General features: G+C 46.0%; 2 protein-coding genes across 2 annotated transcripts; one reads left to right on the forward strand and one right to left on the reverse strand.

The window, feature by feature from the left end:
• The first annotated feature begins 15,509 nt into the window (after positions 1–15,509).
• LOC120710175 (protein FAR1-RELATED SEQUENCE 5-like) lies at positions 15,510–18,557 on the forward strand. The gene is made up of 4 exons (XM_039995831.1): positions 15,510–15,575; positions 15,693–15,803; positions 16,096–16,170; positions 16,227–18,557. Exons 1-4 carry the CDS (start codon positions 15,510–15,512, stop codon positions 18,555–18,557), a joined length of 2,583 nt encoding a protein of 860 aa, XP_039851765.1.
• An 894-nt stretch (positions 18,558–19,451) lies between these two features.
• Positions 19,452–22,035, reverse strand: LOC120710740. The gene is made up of 6 exons (XM_039996331.1): positions 21,827–22,035; positions 21,552–21,738; positions 21,356–21,454; positions 21,138–21,269; positions 20,051–20,154; positions 19,452–19,788 (listed from the first exon to the last, which is right to left on the reverse strand). The coding sequence occupies exons 2-6, from the start codon at positions 21,645–21,647 to the stop codon at positions 19,761–19,763; spliced, it is 459 nt and encodes a 152-aa protein (XP_039852265.1). The 5' UTR covers positions 21,648–21,738; positions 21,827–22,035; the 3' UTR covers positions 19,452–19,760.
• Positions 22,036–23,241: the final 1,206 nt, after the last annotated feature.

Raw genomic sequence — 23,241 nt, forward strand, 5'->3', positions numbered from 1 at the left:
CTCAAGTTGGAGCTCCACGTTAGTGGCATGGGATTCCCGCTTTGCAAGGGACTTCCTATCCTCCTCAAGCTCCAACTCGGCAACAGCCTGCTTGTTGGCGGTCTCCTGCAGTTGCTCGCGCCATCCGTGCAGAGTCTCAGAGAGCTTGTCGAGCTCCAACCGGCGGACCTCGAGTCCCTGGCTGCGAGACTCGAGCTCCGACCGCCGCGCCGCGAGGTTGGCCTCCTCACGCAGCGCCAAGGCTTTTTCCCGCCTCGACACCACAAACTCCCGGTCGAACACCTTCCGAAGATTGGCCCGGTAGGACTCAAGGTCGGCCTTGAGTTCGGACCGAACACGCGCAGCATGGGAAGCTTCGGCCTTCGTGCGCCCCTTCAGGTGGGTGTGCCAGTCGCCGAGGCGCTGGCGCTCTCTCTCCAGAGCAGCCCACTCCCATCGGAAGGCCGCCTCGGCGGTAGAGGTTGCCTCCTCTATCGTCCGCCGGACCTGGACCAGCACCTGGGGAGGGGAGCCGCTTCCTCCTCCGGGGGACCCTGCAGGAGCCGCTTACCAGAGACCTCCTCCAGTTCTTCCTTTGCCGCAGGTTGGGTGCCGGGGGAGGGGATGTCGGGACCTCGGGTACCGCGGTGCTCGCCGTTGTTGCGCCCGCTGCCGCTGAGCTCGCCGTCGCCAAGCCCGGTGTCGGTGCGGCTGCCGCCGTAGCTGGGGCGTCGGGGGCCGCCACGTCGAGTGCAGCTGCGCCAGACACTAGCGCATCCGCCGTCGCTGCGTCGGGCGTTGCTGTGCCTGGCACTAGCGCATCCGCTGTCGCTGCATCGGGCGTTGCTTCGCCTGGTGTTGGCGCACCCGCCGTCGCCGCGTTGGGCACCATCAGGTTAGCGGAAGCCGCCGCACCCGAGCTCCCTGCACCCGCTGTCGCCGCCGAGGCCCCAGTCGCCTGGACCCCTGCTGATGTGCCAGCGGCGGTGGAAGAACTGCTTGGGCGAGAGGCCCTGGCAAACAAAGACAGGAAGCCTTCGACAAAAAGCGAAGCACCGAGAATAACTTGAGTGAACGAAAGGACACTTACCCTGAAGCGCCGGGTTTCCAGCGCCCACGGAGGCTCCGCGACTGCTTCTGCTGCAGCTCCCGAGGCGGCGGCGGAGGCGCACCTCGCGGCAGTGGCTACTGCTGCTGTTGCTCCCGTGGCGGGGGCGGAGGCGCAACCCACGGCTGCTGCTGCTGTTGCTGCCGGGGGGAGGCATCTCCCGGCGGTGCTGGCGGCGGCGCGCCTGCTCCGGGGGTTCTGCGAGAGCCGGGGGGCCCGGGAGCTACCCTGGCCCGCGTCCTCGGCGGTCCTCTGACACTTTGCGGCGGGCTCCACAACTGGGGTCCCGTCGCCGCGGTGCAATCTGCGCCGACCCGCTTCCCCACGACGATGCGCCGGAGCTGCTCCGGGCCTGGCTGGGCCGCTCGTGGCGGCGCTACCAGCCACGGCCTGCTTGCCCTTGGCAGAAGGGCCGGACCCCCCCCCCGGCGCTCGGCACGGCTTGTTCCCCGGACGCACCAGGGATCCGGATCCCACGGTCCGGGTCGCCTCCATTCTGGCGCGCTGCCAGCCCACCGTCGTCGAGGGTCGGCAGGGTGGCCAGGACCGCAGTCCTCAGGCGTGAGTCCTCGCAGAGAGGGACGACATCATGGGGAATGATCAGGTGCTCCGGGATGAAGATCTCCCCGGGCACCGCCCGCACCAGGACCTCCAGGGCTTCCTGGGTCAGCTCGCTCCCCTCTCGGCGGTGGGTCCTGCTGCAGTCGTTGAGGCCGGTGAAGCTCCAAGCCGGACGCGGCCGCTGCTTCAGTGGGGCGATCCGGCGCTTCAGGAAATCCCCGAGCACGTGCAGCGAGGTGAGACCTCCCTCCGCCAGCGCCTTGATCTTGGACAGCACGGAGTCGAACTCCGGCGGCAGGGACGGCTTGGCCCTCCAGGATTGGCGGTCCGAGGCGGGTCCCCCGGTCTGCATCACGAGGCGCTCGTTGGCTTTGGTGGTGGCGATCACCCACTCCTTGCGCCAGTCCTCCCACTTCTCGCCAATGAGCCCGGGGACGTACGGCGTCCGCAAGTCGCTCCTCAACTGGAAGTAGTACGCCCCCACTTCGTCTTTACACTTCCTGTACTTCACCAGGACGAAGAAGTGGCGGAAGAGGATGACGCAGGGCCGCACCACCACGAACATCTCGCACAGGTGGACGAAGATGGCCGTCAGGAGGATGGAGTGCGGCGTGAGATGTTGAAGCTAGAGGCCGAAATCTTCCAGCAGCAGCAGGAAGAATGAGGAGATCGGCAGCCCCAAGCCGGTGGAAATGTGCGAGATGAACAGCACAAATTCTCCGGCGCGCAGGTCGCCGAGGGGAACCGAGCCTGCTCGAATCACCCAGGCAGTCTCCTGTGGGCTTCACCCTAGTAGCCGACGCACCGTGTTCAGCTCCTCCTCGGTCTAGAAACGACTGGGGCGAACAAGGGATGTCATCTTGCTGTGGAGGCGAGGAGGAATCTATGCAGAAGAGCATGGGGGCGAGGAGGCTCGAAGACAAAGGGGCGCAAAGGTTGGAAGGAAGAAGGCGAATGCGGAAAGATAACCGTGGTATGCGGTTCGTCCCTTTATGAAGCCTGACCCAACCGGCGCGCCCCGAAACCGCCGCTGGAAGCCAAGTGACGCTCACGCCTGGTGTCAGCCGCCTAGTCCATGACAAGGGGACCAGGCCCGCCTGTCAGGGAGGGCGGGTAACAAATAAATGTGTGAAAAGGCAGTATCTGAACCGTCGCCCGAGCACAAAGCGAGTCGGAAGCTGAGCTGACGTGCGCGCATAAAGCGCTGGCATGACCAGGCTATTCGGGAACTGCGCTGGTGGTAAATATCCCGTTTACTCCGGCCGCAACAATGCCGAGCATCGCTCGCGTAACTAGGTGTCCCACTGTATGTGGGGACCGCGAGTCAGTAAGCCGTTGCGATGTGATGAGGCAGCAAAAAACCCGAGGGATGGTCAAAGCCGGTCAAGACTCCTGCAGTAAGAGGCTTCAAGTTATGCAGAGCCAAATCGCAGTAGTGGCCCCACCTGCGGGTTCGTCACATCTCCCGAGGTGGGCCCGGGGGCCACTGTCGGTACCCTGTAGCAGGGATACACACTCTTACTGCAGCAAGATAGGACTCGCGTAGTCATCCGTAACTACGCGATGAGGGGCGGAGCACCCAGGCCCCACGGGTCAGGCTCTTTCCTCACTGGGCCAACGGCCCCGGCCCCGCTCCCTGCTCTGGGACGGGTCCGGTGACGCCACGTGTCCCTGAGGAGGGGAAGCTCCGAGCCAACAGCTGAGGCCGCGGACCCCCCATAGGGGTCCGGGACCTCCCGCGTCCATCCGGACCTCCCATGCGCGTAGGACCAACATACTCGTCCACCCACCGCATTCAATGCGGGTGGTTGAGGCGTGCTCTGCCGCCGCGGCACGCGGGGCAGCCTTTGTCAGGTCTCACTGTAGACCGCGTGTAACCGAGGTACACAGTGCAGCCGTCTGCGCCGCATACGCGCAGAGCCCGTCTGCCGCATTAATTGGATACGACGGCACGACACTTTTCCATCATGCCGCCTACGCCGCAAGCTACACGGCCCGTTCAGCTACGCGGCAGGCGACGCCGCAAGTTACGCCTGGCGCCGTTTCGACAATACAGCGCATGAGTATGCTGGACGGAGGATTCCCAGGAGCAGGCAAGAAAATCCAAGAGTGCGATCTCCTTCGCCTGCAACGCCATAATGTATGAACAGTATGTTATACTACATCGTTTGGGCCCATCTGTCGGGGAACCGAACGGCCATGTACGCGCTTCCCCTGAGATATAAAAGGGAGGCGCTCGCTGCACACTAAAGACACACACGCTCTAAGCTCTCACAGACTCTTCAGTCTCTCTCGAGGCTAAGGGAACACAAGCAATACAACATACAATGGACATATGGTATTACGGTTCGGCTGTCCGAACCACTCTAAATGCTGGTGTTCATTGTGTTCTAGACCGAGATCGAACTAGTCCTAGCTAACCCCCGAGTACACATACTCTGGGCTTAGGTGGGTGCATTACGCCACCCGGCTGTGGATTTGCACCCCACGACAATTTCATATTTTGATATTACATACGAATCCATTTTTTCCGAAAAGAAGAGAAGGAACTGCGGAGTGCGAGTTAACGCACCCTACGATAGTGACTCCGTCGTTGCGCAGATCCCATTTGTGTCAAAGAAACAAAAACTATCGGGTCACGGTCCGCCACGGCCCACGGCCCACGGCCCACGGCCCACGGCCCAGATACGTTACATCCTAGCCCAACCAGTACTCATGGGTTCATGGCCTGGCAAGTGCTAAGATTTTGCCTATCTGTATTCATACGAGGGCAAACCACAAGTCAAGCTGGAAAGATTTGGTCTGAACCTGGTTCTGGTTTCCATGGTCTGGTTTCGCTACTTGCTCTCATTTGGTTCAGCGGTAAATGGGCGGAAGTATCTAGCAGTCTGCTTGCGACGTTGCGTTTGATTTTGGCAATGTATGTTATGCAAACCACCTTCGTATATAAATTAAGAAAACTCCAATCTGAACCACCGAATTAAGATTCAAAGGGAGGCACAGTGGAAGTGGGAGTGAGAATTTACAAAAGTGTGATTACCCTCCTCCTCATGCCCCTTAAATCTTGATTCGATGGTTCGGATTGGAGTTTTCATAGTTTGCATATAAAGTTGATTTGCATAGCATATGTTGTCTTTGATTTTTCTTTCGCTATAGATTGGTTTAGCTGGTTGCCTGGTTAGGTTGAGAAACCGTCGCTCGCTGGCTCGCCCTGCCGCCGTCCTGACACCGTCGTCCCCATTGCGCCACCGCCCGGGGGCTCATCAGTAGTCCTTGCCCATCTCTCCAGTTGCTGGGCGGCCCATCGCTTGCCGCCGCCACCGTGAGATGCTTGCATCTCCGTTCTGCTCGTCTGGTCTCCTGAGATGTGAGAAGCACTACGACTAGCCACATTGCTGCCGGCATCTCCTTGTCAGAACTTTCTCAGCGCGGGGCTGTTCAACTAGGCATGGAGCTCTCTCTCTCTCTCCTCTGCGGCACAATGGGAACAGGGGACGGAAGTTTGAAACTGGCAGTTTGAGAAGGTGGGGCGGTCCAGTTTGAGAACATGGTTCCACCTGGATGAAGAACAAACGTTATGCGGTTATGGTAGGCAATCAATTTTTTCTCACGGTCGTCGTAACTTCATAACTAGAGTAATCTGTTGGAGATGGTGTTAGGGCCTCAGGTTCAAATCTCCTCCCTCTGTCTCTCCTTTCTCTTGGACTCATCTCTCCTCCCTTTCTCGAGGTCTTCCTTCCGTGGCGGCGCTAGCGGCAGCGCCATTTTTCACGTCTTCGCCAAGCCCTTTTGCCGGGGACGTCTATTTGTCGCGCTTTGCGACTTGGAGACAACCCATCGCAGAAGCGCCTCCGCCGCCCCCGGCTCCGGCGCCGCCTCCGCCGCCGCCCTCCACCGCCGCCACGCTAACCGAGCTCGCTGCCGCGCCGCGCGGCTTTCTCCTCGCCCTTGCCGCCGGCCGGCGGCGCTCCCGCGCCGCCGCACCCTCCGCCGGCCGAACCGCCGCCGCCGCCGGTCCTCCACCGCCCCAGCCCCCTCTTCTACGGCCGCCAGCCATTGGAAGTCCCGGCAAACCGAAACCCTAAAGGTCCGCCGCCGCCCTCCACCACCCCGGCCGCCGGCGACCTCGCCGGCAGCCGCTCCCTCCTCCTCCCACCCCGGCCGACCTTCCCCCACCTCTCACCCCTCACCGGCGCGCTCGACTCCACGAGGAAGATGAACAGTAGCGGTGGCTTCTTCTTCCTCTCTTCCTTCTGCGACAGGAGCACTCGCACCCGCGCGCGCGATGAATAGACACGCCGCTTTTGCCGGCGATGAGCGTCCTCCAGCCTCCAAGTATGCCCGTCCCTTCTCTTTCCTTTTGCAAACCCTAACAAAAACTATTTATATTCGGATCCGAATCCAGTTACAATATATTACCTACTAAACTTCGATTTTGTTGGCAAACATTATCGGGTGTCCTATGCTGTCACGGCAAGGACAAAACGGACACGTCGTCCTCCCTGCTGGTGCGCGCAGCGGCGATGGACGACAGAGAGGCGGCGGCGGCATGCCATGACTTCAAGTTCGGCGACAACCAAGTCAGCGACGCGCTGCTCGCCCGCCTGTCCGAGCTCGGCGCGTCCGCCCCGCGGCTCGTGGACACGAAGCGGCTGCAGTCTACCGACGCCCGGGTCAACCAGAACCGGCTGGAGCTCCCTGGCCGGAGTCCGATCTCCCGGGCCTTCACGGACGCCGAGAAGGCCCGCCTCCGGGACTCCGTTGGGATGCCGGTGACGGCGCTCGACCGCCACGGCTGCCAGTACGAGATGACGTGCAAGCTGTGGAAGGGCGACAAGCACTACCGGTTCATGGGCCAGGGGTGGGGGAGCTTCCGGGACGCCCACGGCGTGACGATTCCCAAAGGGGCCCGCTTGACGCGGCGCGTCGCGGTCGAGCTGTGGGCGTTCCGCTCGCGCGCGCTGCAGCCGCCGCCGCCGCCCGAGGGCAAGGACGGCGGCGAGGAGTCCGGGCAGCATCCGGATGGCGCGCTAGCGCTGGTCGTGCTGCTCCGCGACGACGACGGCGAGCAGGAAGGAGCGGCGGCGCCTCCTGCGGAGAGTTACACGAGCATGTTTCGGGAGCTGGCGGCTGCAGCCGCGCTTCTGACAGTGCTGATGATAATAAGGGGGGAAGCGAAGCGCAAACGCCACGACGGTTGAAGAACCGGTCAACCGGGGGTATGATTGCTTTCTTGTTCTTACGACAGTCACGTTCTACAGTAGTTGCTTTTAGGACGTGTATTTGAACCCAATCGCCATGGGTAGGGGGGGGGGGGGGGGGGGGGGAATTGGTGCAGAAAGCGTAGCTAGTGCGTCATGGTGTCGTCTTAGGTTAAACTGCTTAGTGCTTGCATTAGTTTGTGTCGGCGTCTATTGTATATAGTAACTACTACTACCTAGTTTTCACACAGGTATTTTCTGCGTCATTCACGTCTGAATTTCGTTGATCAGTTGGGCTAATCCTGTGTATGCAAATCCTGTGTATGCATCTGCTTACATTCTTAGTATTATCCAACTTGTGCTGCATTGAACCTCTGAGGTTTCACAAGTAGAAGGACAAAGGTTGCCTCGTACGTTCAATAATTCGGCGAGGTTAGTTGTCGGAATGTAAGGAAACTTGCTCTGCTCCCTGCGCAGCGGCAGTCATGCCATGCAGCCATGGTCAGGCATCAGCCCTCAGGCGGGCGGGCTCGACCACAAAAAAGCGCCAAGGCCACACCGCACGGACCGCGACGAAAATGGTGGAGCGAACGTGCGCGCTGCCCCAGACCCAAAGCATAAAAGCTGCGTTGCATGCCTTGCCGACTGCCGGCGGCGGCCTGGCTCGTGCCGGGCTGCTGCCTGCTGGGCGCCAGGCCCAGGGTTTACCTTTTTGTTTTTTTTTCCGAATCCCGCCATTTGCCGGAAACGAAATTTCGGCCGAAATTTCGCCAAAATTCGCTAATTCTGAACGGAAAGAGAATTCAAATTCAAAAAACGAAATTTCGGTGAATTCCGACCGAAATTTCGGTGATTTCGACCGAAATTTCGGTGATTTCGACCGGAAAATGATGTCCGTTGTGATTTTCGTACTGTTCCCGAGGTCAAATGAAAAACTTTTGAATACCAACTTTGTTCAGTTTTTCGAGATCTACAACTTTTGTTTCAGGAACTTTTTCATTTGAGCAATGGTTTGAAAGTTATTTAATTATTTCAAAAACTACCAATTAAAAGTCTTGTCATTTCATGTGACAACTTTCATTTTCTCTCTTAGGCCTCAACTGGACTTTTATTATTCTTGTTATGGCGGATATTCCTATAAATTTTTAGGGACATTAGTTGATCCAATTGAAAGTTGTTTTAAATCCAGGACAAACATGATTTGAATTGGTTATCAATTCATGTGACAGTGTTTGAATTTTTTGTTTGATTCAATTTGTATAGAGAATTGTTAAAGCATTCTGAAAGGTGTGTTTTCCGGCAGTTTTCCAATGGAAAGTTTTTCCCTGCTCTATAGATGGTGACAATTCTCTTGCGGCCTAAGATTTTGGTCACATGCATGCTGTGGATGCAAGAATTTGACCTTCTCTTCTTATCCTCGGGACTGGAATGGCGTCGGAGGAAATTCACTGGAATAAGGTTACAGTCACCGACCTACTATTGCAATGCAAAGCTTTCTTCCACGAAGTGGGGGCAGATCAAAGGCCACAACTGACTTAATCTGCAGTTGCCAATGGAATTTAACACGTATCAGCAATGGCCACAACTTCAAAAAAAAAAACTCCCAAGTCTCCACAGTTACCGGCTACAAAGCTAGAAGAAGAGCCAGATCGAGGGCTTGGTTAAGAATAATAGACTACAGCAGACAGAGGGCTTTAGCTGCCATCTCATTCGATCTCACCGCTACATACAAAAGAAAAGAGCTGCTAGATGATAATATAAAAGCAGATGCAAAAGGCAAAAGCGAAGCAAGATTGACGACGAGCCTAATTGGACAGCACGAGGAAACCAGATCTACTAGTCTACTGATGAGAGTATAGTCCACTCGGGCCGGCGATGGATCATCATCCTAGTTGTAGGTATGCATATGAAATTGAATAGGTACCTCACCAATATCATGATAAACCAAAGTCTAGTTGAAGTCGAGGGGGAAAAAAAATTTTTGCACATGAAATGACGAGTCATTCAAATTACAGTTTCAAATGTTAATTTTAGCCTAGCAAATGATCTTAGATTTGAGTGTGTTCTAGTCCTATTTGCTTAGAAAAACACCTAATTTTTTATCATATTTTTTACATATTTTTTTACAAATTTTTTTGAATTTTGAAACGAAATTTACCGAAATTTACCGAAATTTCACTTCCCGGTAACTACCGAAAACGAAAAAAATATCGAAATTTCGCCGAAATTTCACCGAAATTTTGAACCCTGGCCAGGCCTCGCCGGCGGCATCAGGGCGCGTGCATGCATGGCGCGGCATGCATGCGCGGGCGGGCTGCGTGCCAGCGTGCATGCGCTGACCGGCAGCGGCAGGCCAGGCCGCCTGCGAGCACCAGATGGACACGGGCGGTCCGGTCCCCTGGCACTGGCAGGCCGCCAACACGAATCGTAAATCGTAATGCGAGGGAGGAGGAGGCGTCGCCGGCGCTCAGTCCATCCAAGGGGCTCCTCCTCCGGCTTGTCCCGTGCCCATCAATCCGGCCCCTGGCCGGCCGGCTGGCCGTGTCTGGCCGCCTGACGCCCTGCCCTGCACGACTGAAACTCATCATTAGATGCGTTCCGATCTCTCGATCGCGCGAATCTCTCTCTCTCTCCGTGCCGCGCTCGATGCAACGCCCAACGCAGGTGGGTGGCGATGGCTCATGCGTGGTGGTGGGTTTTTGCGTGCCGTGAACTCGTGAATTGTGACGATGATGCAAACGACAGCGGCCGGGCCACCACGTACGCGTGCTGCGGTGGTCTGCCGGAACGCGCCAGCGCCATGCATGTCTCAGCGTGTGCCGATGCGCGTGCCCTTTTTGGATTTTTGACCAGGCCGGCTACCCGGGGGGCGGCGTCCCGTGCCTCGTCCGCACACCCTGACCCTGAAAGCGGCGGCACACGTTAGTTCATACTGCACCGCACGCCATTCACCATGCACCGATTCGCTGGGGATCTCCGACCACATGTTCGGCTCGCGCGGCGTTTCCTCTGGTGTCTGGTCTGATTCGATTCGAGCAGTTTGGCGCTCCTGCCCAGAAATTAGGGGGCTCCTACATGTCTACCGGAAGATGGATAAGCAACATAACTATAAAACCTAATAAGACTATTTCGGCCCACGAACGACATCCCCACCCCGCGTGCCGTCAGTTTCGTTCTGTTCCGTTACATGCGCGCGTTAGACTTTTTTGTTGTCATGCTATATCATCTGTTAGTTTCGAAAATTGATTTGGCTTCTTTGAGCGGGCGCGCTTGACTTTTTTTTTTTGTCGAGTAACATCAGAAATAACAACACATGGTTATTTCTTGTACATAAGACTTTTTTCGGGGAACGTGGTTAGAAGGGGGAAGTAACGGGTGGGGACTTACCCAACTTCAAAACTAAAGTTCAAACTTCAAACTTGAAGTTGAAAGTTTAACTGCAGCAGACGTAACTTCAAATTTTTTGTTTGACCAGAGTTTACAATCTTTAGATCTGAATTCTAGAACAGAGTAGTATAGACTCAATTGTAGTCTAGACATATTACATACAGTTTACATTCTAGAACTGAATGTGAAGACACTTGTAGTACTCGAAAAAAAAGTGGCACCAGGATGAAACATGCAGTAGTACTCTAAATCCAAAGGCATTGTCATGCAACATTTATAGCCCTGTTACGAAAAAAAGAAATGAATTACACACAGTTCAAAGAAAAAAAACAGAAATGTTGAAACAAGTTTATAGAAATGTTCACTTAGAATTAAAAAATGTTTGTTTAGTTTTCCAAGATGTTGATTTATTTGAAATGAATTGTTTTTTCATTTGCAATCAATGCTAAATAGTGATCATACCTTCGAGTGTCTATACTAGCAATTCTATGAATCTATCAACGAACTTGTTGTGTTTATACGATAGAAGTTGGAAGAGAAACTTTGCAATGGATATACCTTCGAGTGTCTATACTATCAACGAATTTGCAATCAACATGTAATGTACATAAGTATTAACAATGGAGATAAAAAAATACTTGAATTAGATTTGCAATGGATAATTTGAACTTTGTAATGTACATAACTATTAGCACTGGTAAGAAATCATACATTTGAAATTTTTTGAACAGTTATTCCATCATAACTCTGCATAAATCTGAGAATAAATATACCTGAGTCATACCTGTATAAAAAATAAAGAATTTTATAAAAAACGATGAATAATGAACTCATCAAGATTGAATAGAAAGGTGTCTGGAAAGTAGTATATAACCTGAATTTCTGTTTTGGCACAAAAACATAGCAAGGCTTGAAATCTCTTATGTTAAAGTGAATACAGTGAGGATAAGTAAGGAGAAACAAGCACTTGAAGCTGTACATCACTGTGTTAATAATGTGTTGATAATCTCCAGTTCCATAATCTGAGTTCAGTATGTCAAATCTCATTTGCTTGAAATTAGCCACTACAACAAACCACTGATGGTTGTGAACACAAGGAACAAAGAACTAAAGAAAAAAACAACATAAATCCAACAGAAATGATTCTGACAACAAAGCATATATGTTGAAGTATTGCATATATGTGCGACAGCAATCGAACAACAAAACATATATTTCTGACTATATCAGATGATTATTGGGATAATGTTGAAGTAGTTTTTTTTACCAATGTTGATACAACCATAAAGAATAGTTGACTATCAGACAAATAAAATGTTGAAGTGCCTAAGAAATAGTGTATAATGATCTAATGAAGAGTCATAGGAAAATGAGCCTACAACCAATACAGCAAGAAATAAATGTTTGAAAATTGTTGCATGGAAGTGGATAGATTGATCATGAGCAGAATTTGGTCCTTACATGGTCAACAACGTCGAGTTTAATACCAAGATAAGATTCAGTGAAATATACCCTGACATCATTATGAAAAAGAGAATTTGTCATTAACAGATCCTATCCATATGAAATGTAAAAAATAAAATTAGGTCGTATATTGAAACTATAATTGAAAAAAATGAACGAAGTGAAGTAAACATACAACAATTTTTTTGTTCATATAAAGTATGTAAGTTCATCCAGATTTCGCTGCCTGAGCTTCAACCTCTCTTTCTGCTCATGATTGAACATTTTGCAGAATGCAGACATAGAAAAAGAATTAAACCAGCAACCAGATCTCATTGATAGAGCTAGTGTCCGTTTATCGATCCAAACATCATCAACTTGAAAAATGTGTTTGCTGCAAAAAAAAGTAATACAAAATTTTATTTGGACAAATCTATAATAAGAAGGTTCTCTACAGCAAAAAAGCAGTAAATATCATCTACATACATTTGCATGTTGTTTGGAATGTCAGAGGTAAATTTATCATAAAAGTACCGTTCAGCATCAGTTGCAATAATAATTGGAATTTCAGACCTAGAAGATTGTCCTTGCAAAGAAGTAGCAAACTTGTTGTTCAAGCATTCTTCAGCATTTATCATTTTACTGCACGCGGTGAATTTTGATGCAAGATTATTTACAAGCTGTAACTGAAAGTTTGCCTCAGCTTGAATTGCACAGTTTTCATACTGTTGAGCTAAAATAGTATCCATTGAAGAATCTTTTGCGTCAGAAAGTGGTTGAACAGGTTGATTATTATAAACAGGTGACATGCAACTTTCAGTTATCAGGTCAGAAGAAGCTGAAGGGTCAATTGAATGCTTTTGAGCAGAAGTACAAGGATATTTACTCTTTGAACAGACAAGTAGAACATGTTCATTAAATGACAATGCTTTGCCAGCAGACTTTTCTGGAAGAGGACCTTCTTGAACATGGTCATTAACTGAAATTGGTTTGATAATAGACTTGTCTGAATTCAGAAATGATGTGTCAGCATGAGGTTCTGGAGGTGGTGCAGATTTATTCTCAGAGCATAGAGATATCAGTTGAGCAAATGTTAACAAAGAAGCTGCAAAAAAACAGAATGGATATTAATCAATAAAATGTTTGGTAGCAATGTAAATTGTACCATTAGCACTGTATACCTGGTTCAGAATCTTTAGGAGGCACAAACTGGTCAACGACTAATCCAAATAAATGTTGAAATTCTTCATCAGGATGTGGGCATTCAAAGTCAGAAGAGCAATCAGGAAGTGTTAAATAAGACATCTCTCTAACAAGTTCAATAAATGGATCAACTGACATATCATGATCATCAAAAGTTGGAGGTTTGAAAACCAGTTCCAACGGCCAATCTTTACTTGGTTTCAGAATTAAGCACAAACACTTTTCATTGGTTGTGACATCTTCATCATCAGATTCAGATATTGTATCTGGAAAATTCCCAATTTCATTGGATTCCAAGTCTAATATATCGGTTTGTTGGATTGGAATATCAGAAGCATTATTGTTGTGAGTAGAACCATCTTGTCTATCTTGTTGAATGATTTGAGTGTATGTTGACACATAAGAAGAAACAACAGGTTGGATTGCTCGAAATATATCCATCTGAAGATTATTTGATATTTGAGATAGTTTTCTTCTTGTCTAAAATGACCCATGAATGAGTATGATCACAACAAATATAAAAAAAGTACAATATAGAAGAAAACATTGGATTAGCAAAAATAAATAAATTACTTACTCCTTCTTTTAATTGAGAATATGATTTGCTGAAAATATTGTCATGCATGGCATTCAAACTGACATTGGATCTGCAATATGATGATTCCATATCAGAAAATGGTGTCAACGATATGTCCTTCACCTATTAATTATAAATATATTTATATTTCAAGATTAGAAATAATGGTTGCTGGAAGTAACAATTTAGAGTAACATGGTACATACAGGCAATCTGCCAAATCGAGGTGGAAAAATAGGGTACATGTTAAGATTAGATGCAAGAGTGATCACTAGTTGTCCAGAAGTTCAAACGCGGACAAAGATGAAGGTCCATTTGTATTTCTGGTGATTTCAAAAATTCAAGATAGCAAACCTAAATAATAAAGATAAGTAAATCATTACCACAATTATGATGTGGTAAAAAAAATGAAATTTACATAAAAAACAGACAGACATACCACCAAGAAAAATGTACATCCACCTAGGGCAGGAGACTTTCCAAAAGATATCTTATGTTGGTATCTTTTCAGATAATGGATGAGCCAGTCAAAAACTAAAAGAGACCAATTGAAACTCTTGATATCATCAATTTCGATCAGTGGATAAAAATATCTCGGGCTAGCATGGCCATGAGTAGTGGGGCACAAGAAACAAGACAGACATAATAACAAAAATGCACGGATAAATTGAGTTTTATGAGGATGAGATGATAGAAGTTCCACAAGTTCATTGATTGTGGGACTGTCACCAGAACAGTTAGTTTCCTTTTTCATTATAGCAGAAGCTTCAGATGTTGATTTGCAAGTAATTTCTCTTCCACCAATAGGAATACCAAGAACTTTATGCACTACATCTGGAGTCAACTTGAAAGAGAAGCCATTTGACAAAGTTATAGTGTTGGAAGAGCAATCAAAATTTGATGCTAGCCAAGATACAAGTGCTTTTGGTGTAAATGAGCATTTCAAATCCAAAAGACTGCCAAATCCAACATCAGAAACTATTTCCCTTTCCTCAGGTTTCAGATTACTTATAACTGACAGCAACAAAGAGGTTGAGTGACGAGTAGAGTAGGACTGCAAAAATAAATAGAATGGAATGCATCATGGATATGCATATAAAAAACAGACAAAAAGAAGATAAACAGTAAAATTGATAGAAATAAAAAAAGATGTATTGTGTATTAATACTTTAGAACCATTTTGCATATCTGAGCTGCCAATGTTGCAGTCCACGTGATGCCTTTTCGAACCAGCAGACATACTGTTATGAAAAAGTATACAATTAGAAACAAAAACTCTAGGATACATGTATTAACAAATGTTGACGACATTAATAAATATTGTTGAACATGTCTAATATAGCAATTGAATACAGTTATCAGTAAAGTTGACCTGAAATATTAGTATGTTGTGACTTAAAAGAATATTGTGTTCGCTAAATTTTGAAGTAAGTAACAAGGACTACTAAGCAATCAGAGTTTGTACATACATGTAACCAGAAATTTGCAAGGGTGCGAGGCGTGATTGAAGGGTAGGCGGGCAAAAAAATTTAACAAGAACATTCCGTGAACACTAGAGGTAATTAACGAGAACATGGACCAAGATTGAGGTGCCGAAATTAAATTGAACGGAATTGAGCTCCTAAATTGAAGTTCCGACTCAGAAAAAAATCAAAATGGAGAGATCTGAACGAAACTGTAATCAAGGTATGAGAAATTAACAAGGGGATAGATCCCAATTGAGGTGGCAGAGTAAGATTCAAAGGAATTCCAGTCGAAATTAAAGTTTGGACACAGAGAAATCAAACCTAGCCATGTCGCGCTCTCCCGTGTTGGTGCCCTTCAACTCGAAAAGGAAAGGGGAAAGCGACTTGAAGGAGTCCTTGGGGACAGAACGTTATCTGTTATGTTGTGACTCTGACGAGTGGCCCCAAAGCTTTCTTTCAGTGCAAGTAAGAAAAGGACCCGTGATTTACAATCCTTCATCATAGTGCCAGGCGGAGTCGCAGCAGCGGCGGCGGGCGGAAAAACACCCAAAAAAAATCTACAACTCAGTGAGATCTAGGACTCCATGGAACCGATTGTTGGAGCATCAAGATTAACTAAACCTCCACCAAACAGGAAATCTCCAGCACAGGTAAATCTACGAAAAGAATTCATGAACCATTCACTGTTTGATGTATATTTCCATCAATTTCTTCGATGGAAATCAAAATTAATGGATTTCAGGAGTTTTGTTTTTCTTAAATTGCAGGAATGGCAAAGGCCAGTATCTCTATTTCCATCATTTGCTTCAATCAATATGGAAGAAATTCAGAAGAGAATGAAAGAAAGACAGGAAGAACTGAAGAAGAAAGTATCACAGGTAGATATGAAACTACTGATTCAGCATCAGTACTGAATATGTATTTTGTAGAACTAAACTAGAAGAACTGATGCTAAATATTTGCAGGTTGCTGAGCAATGTAAGGAAAAACAAATTTCACTTATAGAGAGAGTGAATGGAGCTTATGGAGAATTATCATAACAAAACCAGGTAGCATTTCTTAGTTCCATACTGAAAATGAACATATATTTCTTCCATATTGCAATAATTACCAGGATGAACATAGATTAAATTATGATGGTGATAAATAATAAACTTGAAAATTTTGTAGGGTTCTGGAATGCAAGAACAAAATGACTTAGAGGCAAACCTGATGCATAAATTTGCAGAGAAGCAGTTGGTTAATGTGAGTTGCACAAATTTTTAAAATGTGTTACATAAATATTTTTTATTCTAACATAGAAAAATTTTGATATGTGGTTACTGAATGTGAAAATGCATGAAGTAAGGATTTGTGGCAGGCCAGATATTCAAGATACTGCAGAAATGTTGAGAATTGATTCATATCAAGGTGATTCATATCAAGGAAATCTTGATGAAGCAGTAGAAGACTTAGTGATGATTACAGGAAGTGAAGGTCATGAAACGACAAACAATGCTGCACAAGTAGTACATGAGGATAATGTGTCAGATGATGAATCAATAGTAGCTAAAAATCAAGAGTACATATTCCCAAGCCCAGAAGAAGTCGAAAAATCTGTTGAACCTTCTGTTGGAATGGTGTTTGAGAGCCTGACAGAAGCTCAAAGGTATCTCAATGTCCATGGGCTCCTAAATGGATATGCAATTAGAAAGGGTACAAACTACTTGAAGAAGACATACCAACTAGAATGCAACAGAAGTGGAAAGCCAAAAGTTATGGAGAATGCACAAATGATAAGAAGAAGGAATTACATCCTGAAAACAGGTTGCAAGATGAAGGTTATAGTTAAACTGATAAATGGAAAATGGGTTTTCACAAAAGTCGACAGTGAGCATAATCACAATGTAGTGTCTTCTCCTTCCCTAACTAAGTTTTTCTTGAACCACAAAAGGATGACAGAGGATGAGAAAGCATTCTCCAAGATTTTGCAAGATGCAAGAATTAAGCCTATGAATATCATGTCAATATTCAGAGAATTGAAGGGGAGTTTCAAAAATGTATTCTTCAATGCAAAGAACTTGGACAATCTGAAGCAAAAGGAGCGCATCAAAACAAGAAATTCAGACATTGAAACAACAGTAAATTATTTAAAGAAAGTGCAGAATGAAAGCCCAGGTTTTTACTATACTATGAGAATGGATGAAGAAAACATAGTGAGAAGCATATTTTGGACAGATGCTAGAGGAAGAATGGATTATGACTTGTATGGAGATTTCATATCGTTTGATACAACTTTCAGTACAAACAGGTATAATATGCCTTTTGCACCAATAGTGGGGATAAATGGACATAGGAAGAATGTGATATTTGGATGTGCTCTAATTGAAGATCAAACTGCTGAAACTTTTGAATGGGTGTTCAGAACTTTTGTTGAGACTATGAGTGGCAAGAAACCCAAGATAATAATGACAGACCAAGATACATCAATGAAAAAAGCAATTGCAAATTATATGTCAGATGTCATTCATAGTCTTTGCATCTGGCACATAATGAAAAATCTGCATGAGAAATGTGGATGCTTCATGAGCCAAAAGCACAGAGAAGGGATGGAGAAAAGGCTAAATGAACTAGTTTATGATTCACTCCATGTAGCAGAATTTGAATCTGGATGGCAAACAATGCTACAAGATTATGATGCAGAAAAAAATGAGCACCTACAACTTATGTACAGATTGAGAAAGTTGTGGGTTCCCGTATACTTCAAAGATACAATGTGTCCATTCATCCATTCTACTTCAAGGAGTGAGAGCACAAACTCATATTTCAAGGATTATATAATTCCTAAAGATACAATAGAGAATTTCATGAGGCAGTTCGAAATAATACAAGAAACAAGCATTGCCAAGGAGGATGAAAACAGGTTTACAAGTTTAGTAAAAGAACCAACATATTGCACACATCAGCGCATTGAAAGACATGCAGCAAAACTTTATAATAGAGACATTTTTGTGAAATTTCAAGAAGAACTGTTCAATTCAAGTGCATTCTCAGTGAATGAGATCATAAAGGATCACAAGTACACAATTGTAAAGAATTGTTTCTATAAGAATGCCGAGTTCTGGAAGGACAAGTTCATCATAGAAGTTGATAGAATAAAGCAAGAGTTCAAATGTGAATGTTGCAAGTTACAGAGGGATGGTCTGGTATGCTGTCATATTCTAAGACTATTTACTCAGCTTGGAATCAACAAACTCCCAGATTCATGCATAAATAGAAGGTGGACAAAAACCTACAGAGAAGAAGAGCTTGAGAAGCAGAAAAAGAAATGCATAGAAGACCCAGGATGTACCAAAGCTCAAAAGGCAATTAGATATGCTATGGTGAACAACAAAGTGACTGATATATGGTCTGATATATGCAACAATGCTGCACGGAGCAAGGAATTTCTTGAAGAGTTAGAAAGATTTCATGAGAAGATATTGAAAGAAAAAGAAGGTACACAACAAGAAGTTGAAAAGCAGAATGCTTTGAAGGATCCACCGATTGGTGAAGGCAAATCAGTGCTGAAAGGAAAACGCATGAAACATCCTACAGAACCAACTGTGGAGGAGAAGAAAAGAAAGGCAAAGGAAAAGGAACAAGGAAAGTAGACGGCATAGATAAAGTATTTAGATCGTGCATTTGCTATAGTATTATGATAATATTGCGATACCTTATTTAAAAATGTTGCAAACAACTTACCAGGACATTGGTTATTCAAAACGGGGAAGTGGAATATTGCAAAATATGTGATGTTCAATAGTTGGTTCATTGGCGACAGAACATCTGTGATTTTAAGTTTGATTGGAACTATATTATTATAATGTTGAAAATAGTTATATATAAATGTTGTTCTGAAACTACGAAGTTGCTAGAAAAGTTTAATTTTAAATTTGTAGAATGTTGCTTGCGTAGAATTTATGATTATCAATTTGAGGAAAAAAGTTGATAATGAGATAATGAAATGTTGATAATGAATAATAAAATGTTGAAGTAGTTTCATGTAAATGTTGATATCAGAAAAACTAATTGTTTACAAGATTGAAACAAAACTTATGAAAACATATGGGCAACATAACCATTTTAATATTCATGTTTTGCGCTATTAGACAATAATAAGATGAAGTAGTAGGAAGTGTAATGTAACGGTACGAACACTTTAAAAATGGTTGGTAATTAACGCATGAAATTTGAAATGTGCATTTGTTAATGTAGAACAGAATTCACAGTTTTGTTGAAAAGAAGATAGCAAAATGTTGAACTACCCTAATTGAAATGTTGAAGTCAACAAAAATAAGCGTCGAATAAAATATGGAGAGCGTAACCACAACCATGACAAAGAACATGTACAAGGAAATAGCATTAATACTACAGTAAATACACGATAAACCAGAAAGTATAGACAAGCAACGAGAAGCCATGTTATCTAGTATTGGATGAGCAAACATCACTTGCAATGGACAAATCTAAGGAAGCATGGATAAGCCATGTTTTGTAGCATTACATAACCAACACCATTGGCTGAACCCTAAAACAACACTAAGAATACGTGCACGAGATAACATCCCAGACAACAGCAGTCTGCCATTACATCACCAACATCACTTTCAATGGAGAAGTCTAGGGGAAGCAAAAGATAGGCTATACTCTGTAGCATTACAAAACCAAAGCTAAGATGAGCACTAAGAATATGTACAAGAGATAAAACCCCAGTTGCACTAAAGTTATATAGTAGGAAGACTATGCAGCTAACTCAGTCTCTGGTAACAGACGGGAATACATGTTCAGTGGAGAGTAGAAAATCTTGTATGCAACTATTTTCCGGTACTCTGCCACAGCAAGCTGAAATCACAAAAAAAATGGAAAATTGAATGAACTTTGATCTATATTATTCAACAGATGAAATGAAATAATTTAATGACAAACCTGGTCAAATTATCTGACATTTAAACCATCAAAATAATCCATGTAGAGAATATAGTAGAATCCACAGTCAAGACTTACAGCTCGACAAGTTTCATTACTGCATATATTTGAAAACCAATTATTAAACATTGAGTAGAAAAATTTGCTTAAACCTTCAGTAAAAAGGTTTAGTACATACACTACAGCTTCGCAAGGATAGCTAAGAGATGAATATGGCTTGAAATGCTTGAAACCTTGAGTAGAAATATTTGCCTCGAAGCATGCAGTTGTAAAATTTGTGGCCTAGAACAATAAAACAATTAATATTTTATACACAACATTGTCGTGGAGTGCAAACCCACAGCCGGGTGGCGTAATGCACCCGCCTAAACCCAGAGGGTGAGTCCTCGGGGGTTAGCTAGTATTAGCCCAATCTTGGTGGTGAAACGCGATGAACACAGCATGTTTAGAGTGGTTCGGGCCGCCGGAGCGTAATACCCTACGTCCACTGTGTGTTGTATTGCTTGCGCTCTCAAGAGGTTGAGTCTTGGCATGTCTAGTGCTCCGTCCAGAGAGCGTCTGAGGATCTGTCTTATCGAAACGGCGCCAGGGTGTAGCTTGCGGCGTTGCCTGCAGCGTAGCTGAACGGGCCGTGTAGCTTGCGGCGTAGGCGGTATGATGAAAAGGTGCCGTGCCGTCGTATTCATTTAATGCGGCAGACGGGCTCCGCGCGGATGCGGCGCATGCGGCTGCACTGTGTACCTCGGTAATATGCGGTCTACAGTGAGGCCTGACAAAGGCTGCCCCGCGTGCCGCGGCAGCAGAGCACGCCTCAACCACCCGCATTGAATGCGGTGGGTGGGCGAGTCTTCCAGCGGAAGACCCGCGCCCGCGCCTGCGGGACACGTGGCGTCCCCGGACCCCCCCCGGCGGTATGTTGGTTCTACGCGCGTGGGAGGTCTGGATGGACGCGGGAGGTCCCGGACCCCTATGGGGGGTCCGCGCCCTCGGCTGTTGTCTCGGAGCTTCCCCTCCTCAGGGACACGTGGCGTCTCCGGACCCGTCCATGAGCGGGGAGCGAGTCCGGGGACGTTGGCCCGGTGAGGTAAGAGCCTGACCCGTGGGGCCCGGGTGCTCCGCCCCTTATGGCGTAGTTACGGATGACTACACGAGTCCTGCCTTGCTGCAGTAGGAGTGGGTATCCCTGCTACAGGGTACCGACAAACATAGTTTATAATATTTAAACATTGATTACGAAAAAAATCAAATGGGATAGGAAACCATATAAGGTTTTGAATCATACGAACAACATCATGATCAGACGTGATTTTCACAGAATCAAAGAAATTGATTGTCTTGTAGAGAAGATTAACACAAATCAGAACCCAATGACGCTGAACTATCACAGGGAAAAATATCTGCAGAAGAAAATAAAAAAACTTAAGCAATGAAAAATTGCCATGAAATGAATCAGGGGGAAGCGATTACATAGATTTATACTAACCAGATCAGCAGTGGTTATTGATAGAAGTTCATGAGCTTTCTTAATCTTAGCAATGCAAGCACTGGATTGAAATACAGAAGGGCTAACAAGCAATTTTTTCTGGGAAAACGAGTAATTATTAGAATTGTATTGTAGAAACTAAAAAACACTAATAAAACAAAGATAGTAAGAAACAAAACCAAAGCAGTGATTATACCGCAAGAGATGGAGATAGTGCAATTTTCTTGCGATCAGACTTGTCAAACAAGTACTTCATTGGTTTACCATTGAAAATAGAACAGTAAACTGACATTAAAGTATCTGTGATATCTCTATACTTCTTTAGAGATTCCTAAAACTCCTGGTAAGAAACCTCCATATCATCAACTTTGACAAAAGGAGCACTGCAAAAAAAACGAATATAAGTTAACATTTTTTTGATATTTTATTATTTTATTGGAAATGCAAATTAATATGACAAAGAGCACTAACTTTTTCTTGAACTTTGCATATTTGACACCATTGCTACAAACATAATTCTTATAGAAATTTTCAGTCTGGTCATCAACTTTGACAACTAGAGCAGGAAGTGGTTGGACAATGGCTTCTCCAACCTTCCTCTTCTTTCTATTTTTCAAGTCTATTGTACTTGGACCAAAGCTTGAGGTCGTGTTGAGTATAGGAGGAGCTGAATGGAATAAAAAAAATTAAATAATGTGAACAGAGTACAAGAACTAGTCATTTTAAGCACAGGGTGTAGAATTTAATCTCACCAAATGTTGAAGCAATTGTCGGAGAAGCATAACTCATAGCAATATATTAGCCAGCTGAAATATTAGGAGAACTGATAGGAGAGATTTGTTGAGCCAATAAATTGGAAACATGTCCAGACGTGTTGATGTGGAGGCCATTTAAGATTTCATTTGCATCTTCAAAAGAACCACCAATTGTAGATTTATCTATATTGGGATCAGGTCCACTTTCCTCGATCTCTCGGCAGCCACTCGACAAGAACGACCCCTCTTCACTGTGCGAGTAGCAGATGCTAAATCCGGAGAACCACGAGAACTAGACTCTCCCAAGGTATGTCGCCGTTTAGGAGCCATCACCACGCCTCAAACAAGAAAAAGAGAATCGAAGAACCTACCAAACCAGAAATCATCCACAAAGTTAAGAAGGATGGAGACGAGGCCAAGGGATGAAACGAAGAACAAACATGTAGGGAGGATAGACAATGAATACTCACTGGAAAGGACTGAGGAAACTAGAATGAAATCATCGATCTACAGAACACATCCGCCGCCGCCAAACCCTAGCCCAGACTCTTCTCCACCTCCTCGAAGAACACGGCGGGAGAGGCGACGAAATCATCCACAAAGTTAAGAAGGATGGAGACGAGGCCAAGAGATGAAACGAAGAACAAACATGCAGGGAGCATAGACAATGAATACTCACTGGAAAGGACCGAGGAAACTAGAATGAAATCATCGATCTGCAGAACACATCCGCCGCTGCCAAACCCTAGCCCAGACTCTTCTCCGCCTCCTTGAAGAACACGGCAGGAGAGGCGACGGCAAAATGACCTCAAACGGAACGGAAAAAGGAAGCGGAACGGTTAAAGGCTCAGCGCATCAAATCGGACGGCTCGGGGCACATTGCACGAATCTCAAATACTAGAAGGTGAGGGGGGGCGGGGCAGCCCACAAAAATTTTGTGGCGGCCCACAAACTTCATATCCTTCATGTGGTGTATATGAAAATTAGCATATGTGTCTTTAACTATGTCCATATAACTCATACATCAGATCAATCTCCATGGGTGCAGCCCGGGCCTAACTCCATTTCTAGCTCCGACCCTAGGGCACATACCGCCGGCGGTCCGTGCTAGCGCGGCTGGTGCTTTCCTGA

The sequence above is a fragment of the Panicum virgatum genome, chromosome 5K (genome assembly GCF_016808335.1).
Source record: "Panicum virgatum strain AP13 chromosome 5K, P.virgatum_v5, whole genome shotgun sequence".
NCBI lineage: Eukaryota > Viridiplantae > Streptophyta > Magnoliopsida > Poales > Poaceae > Panicum > Panicum virgatum.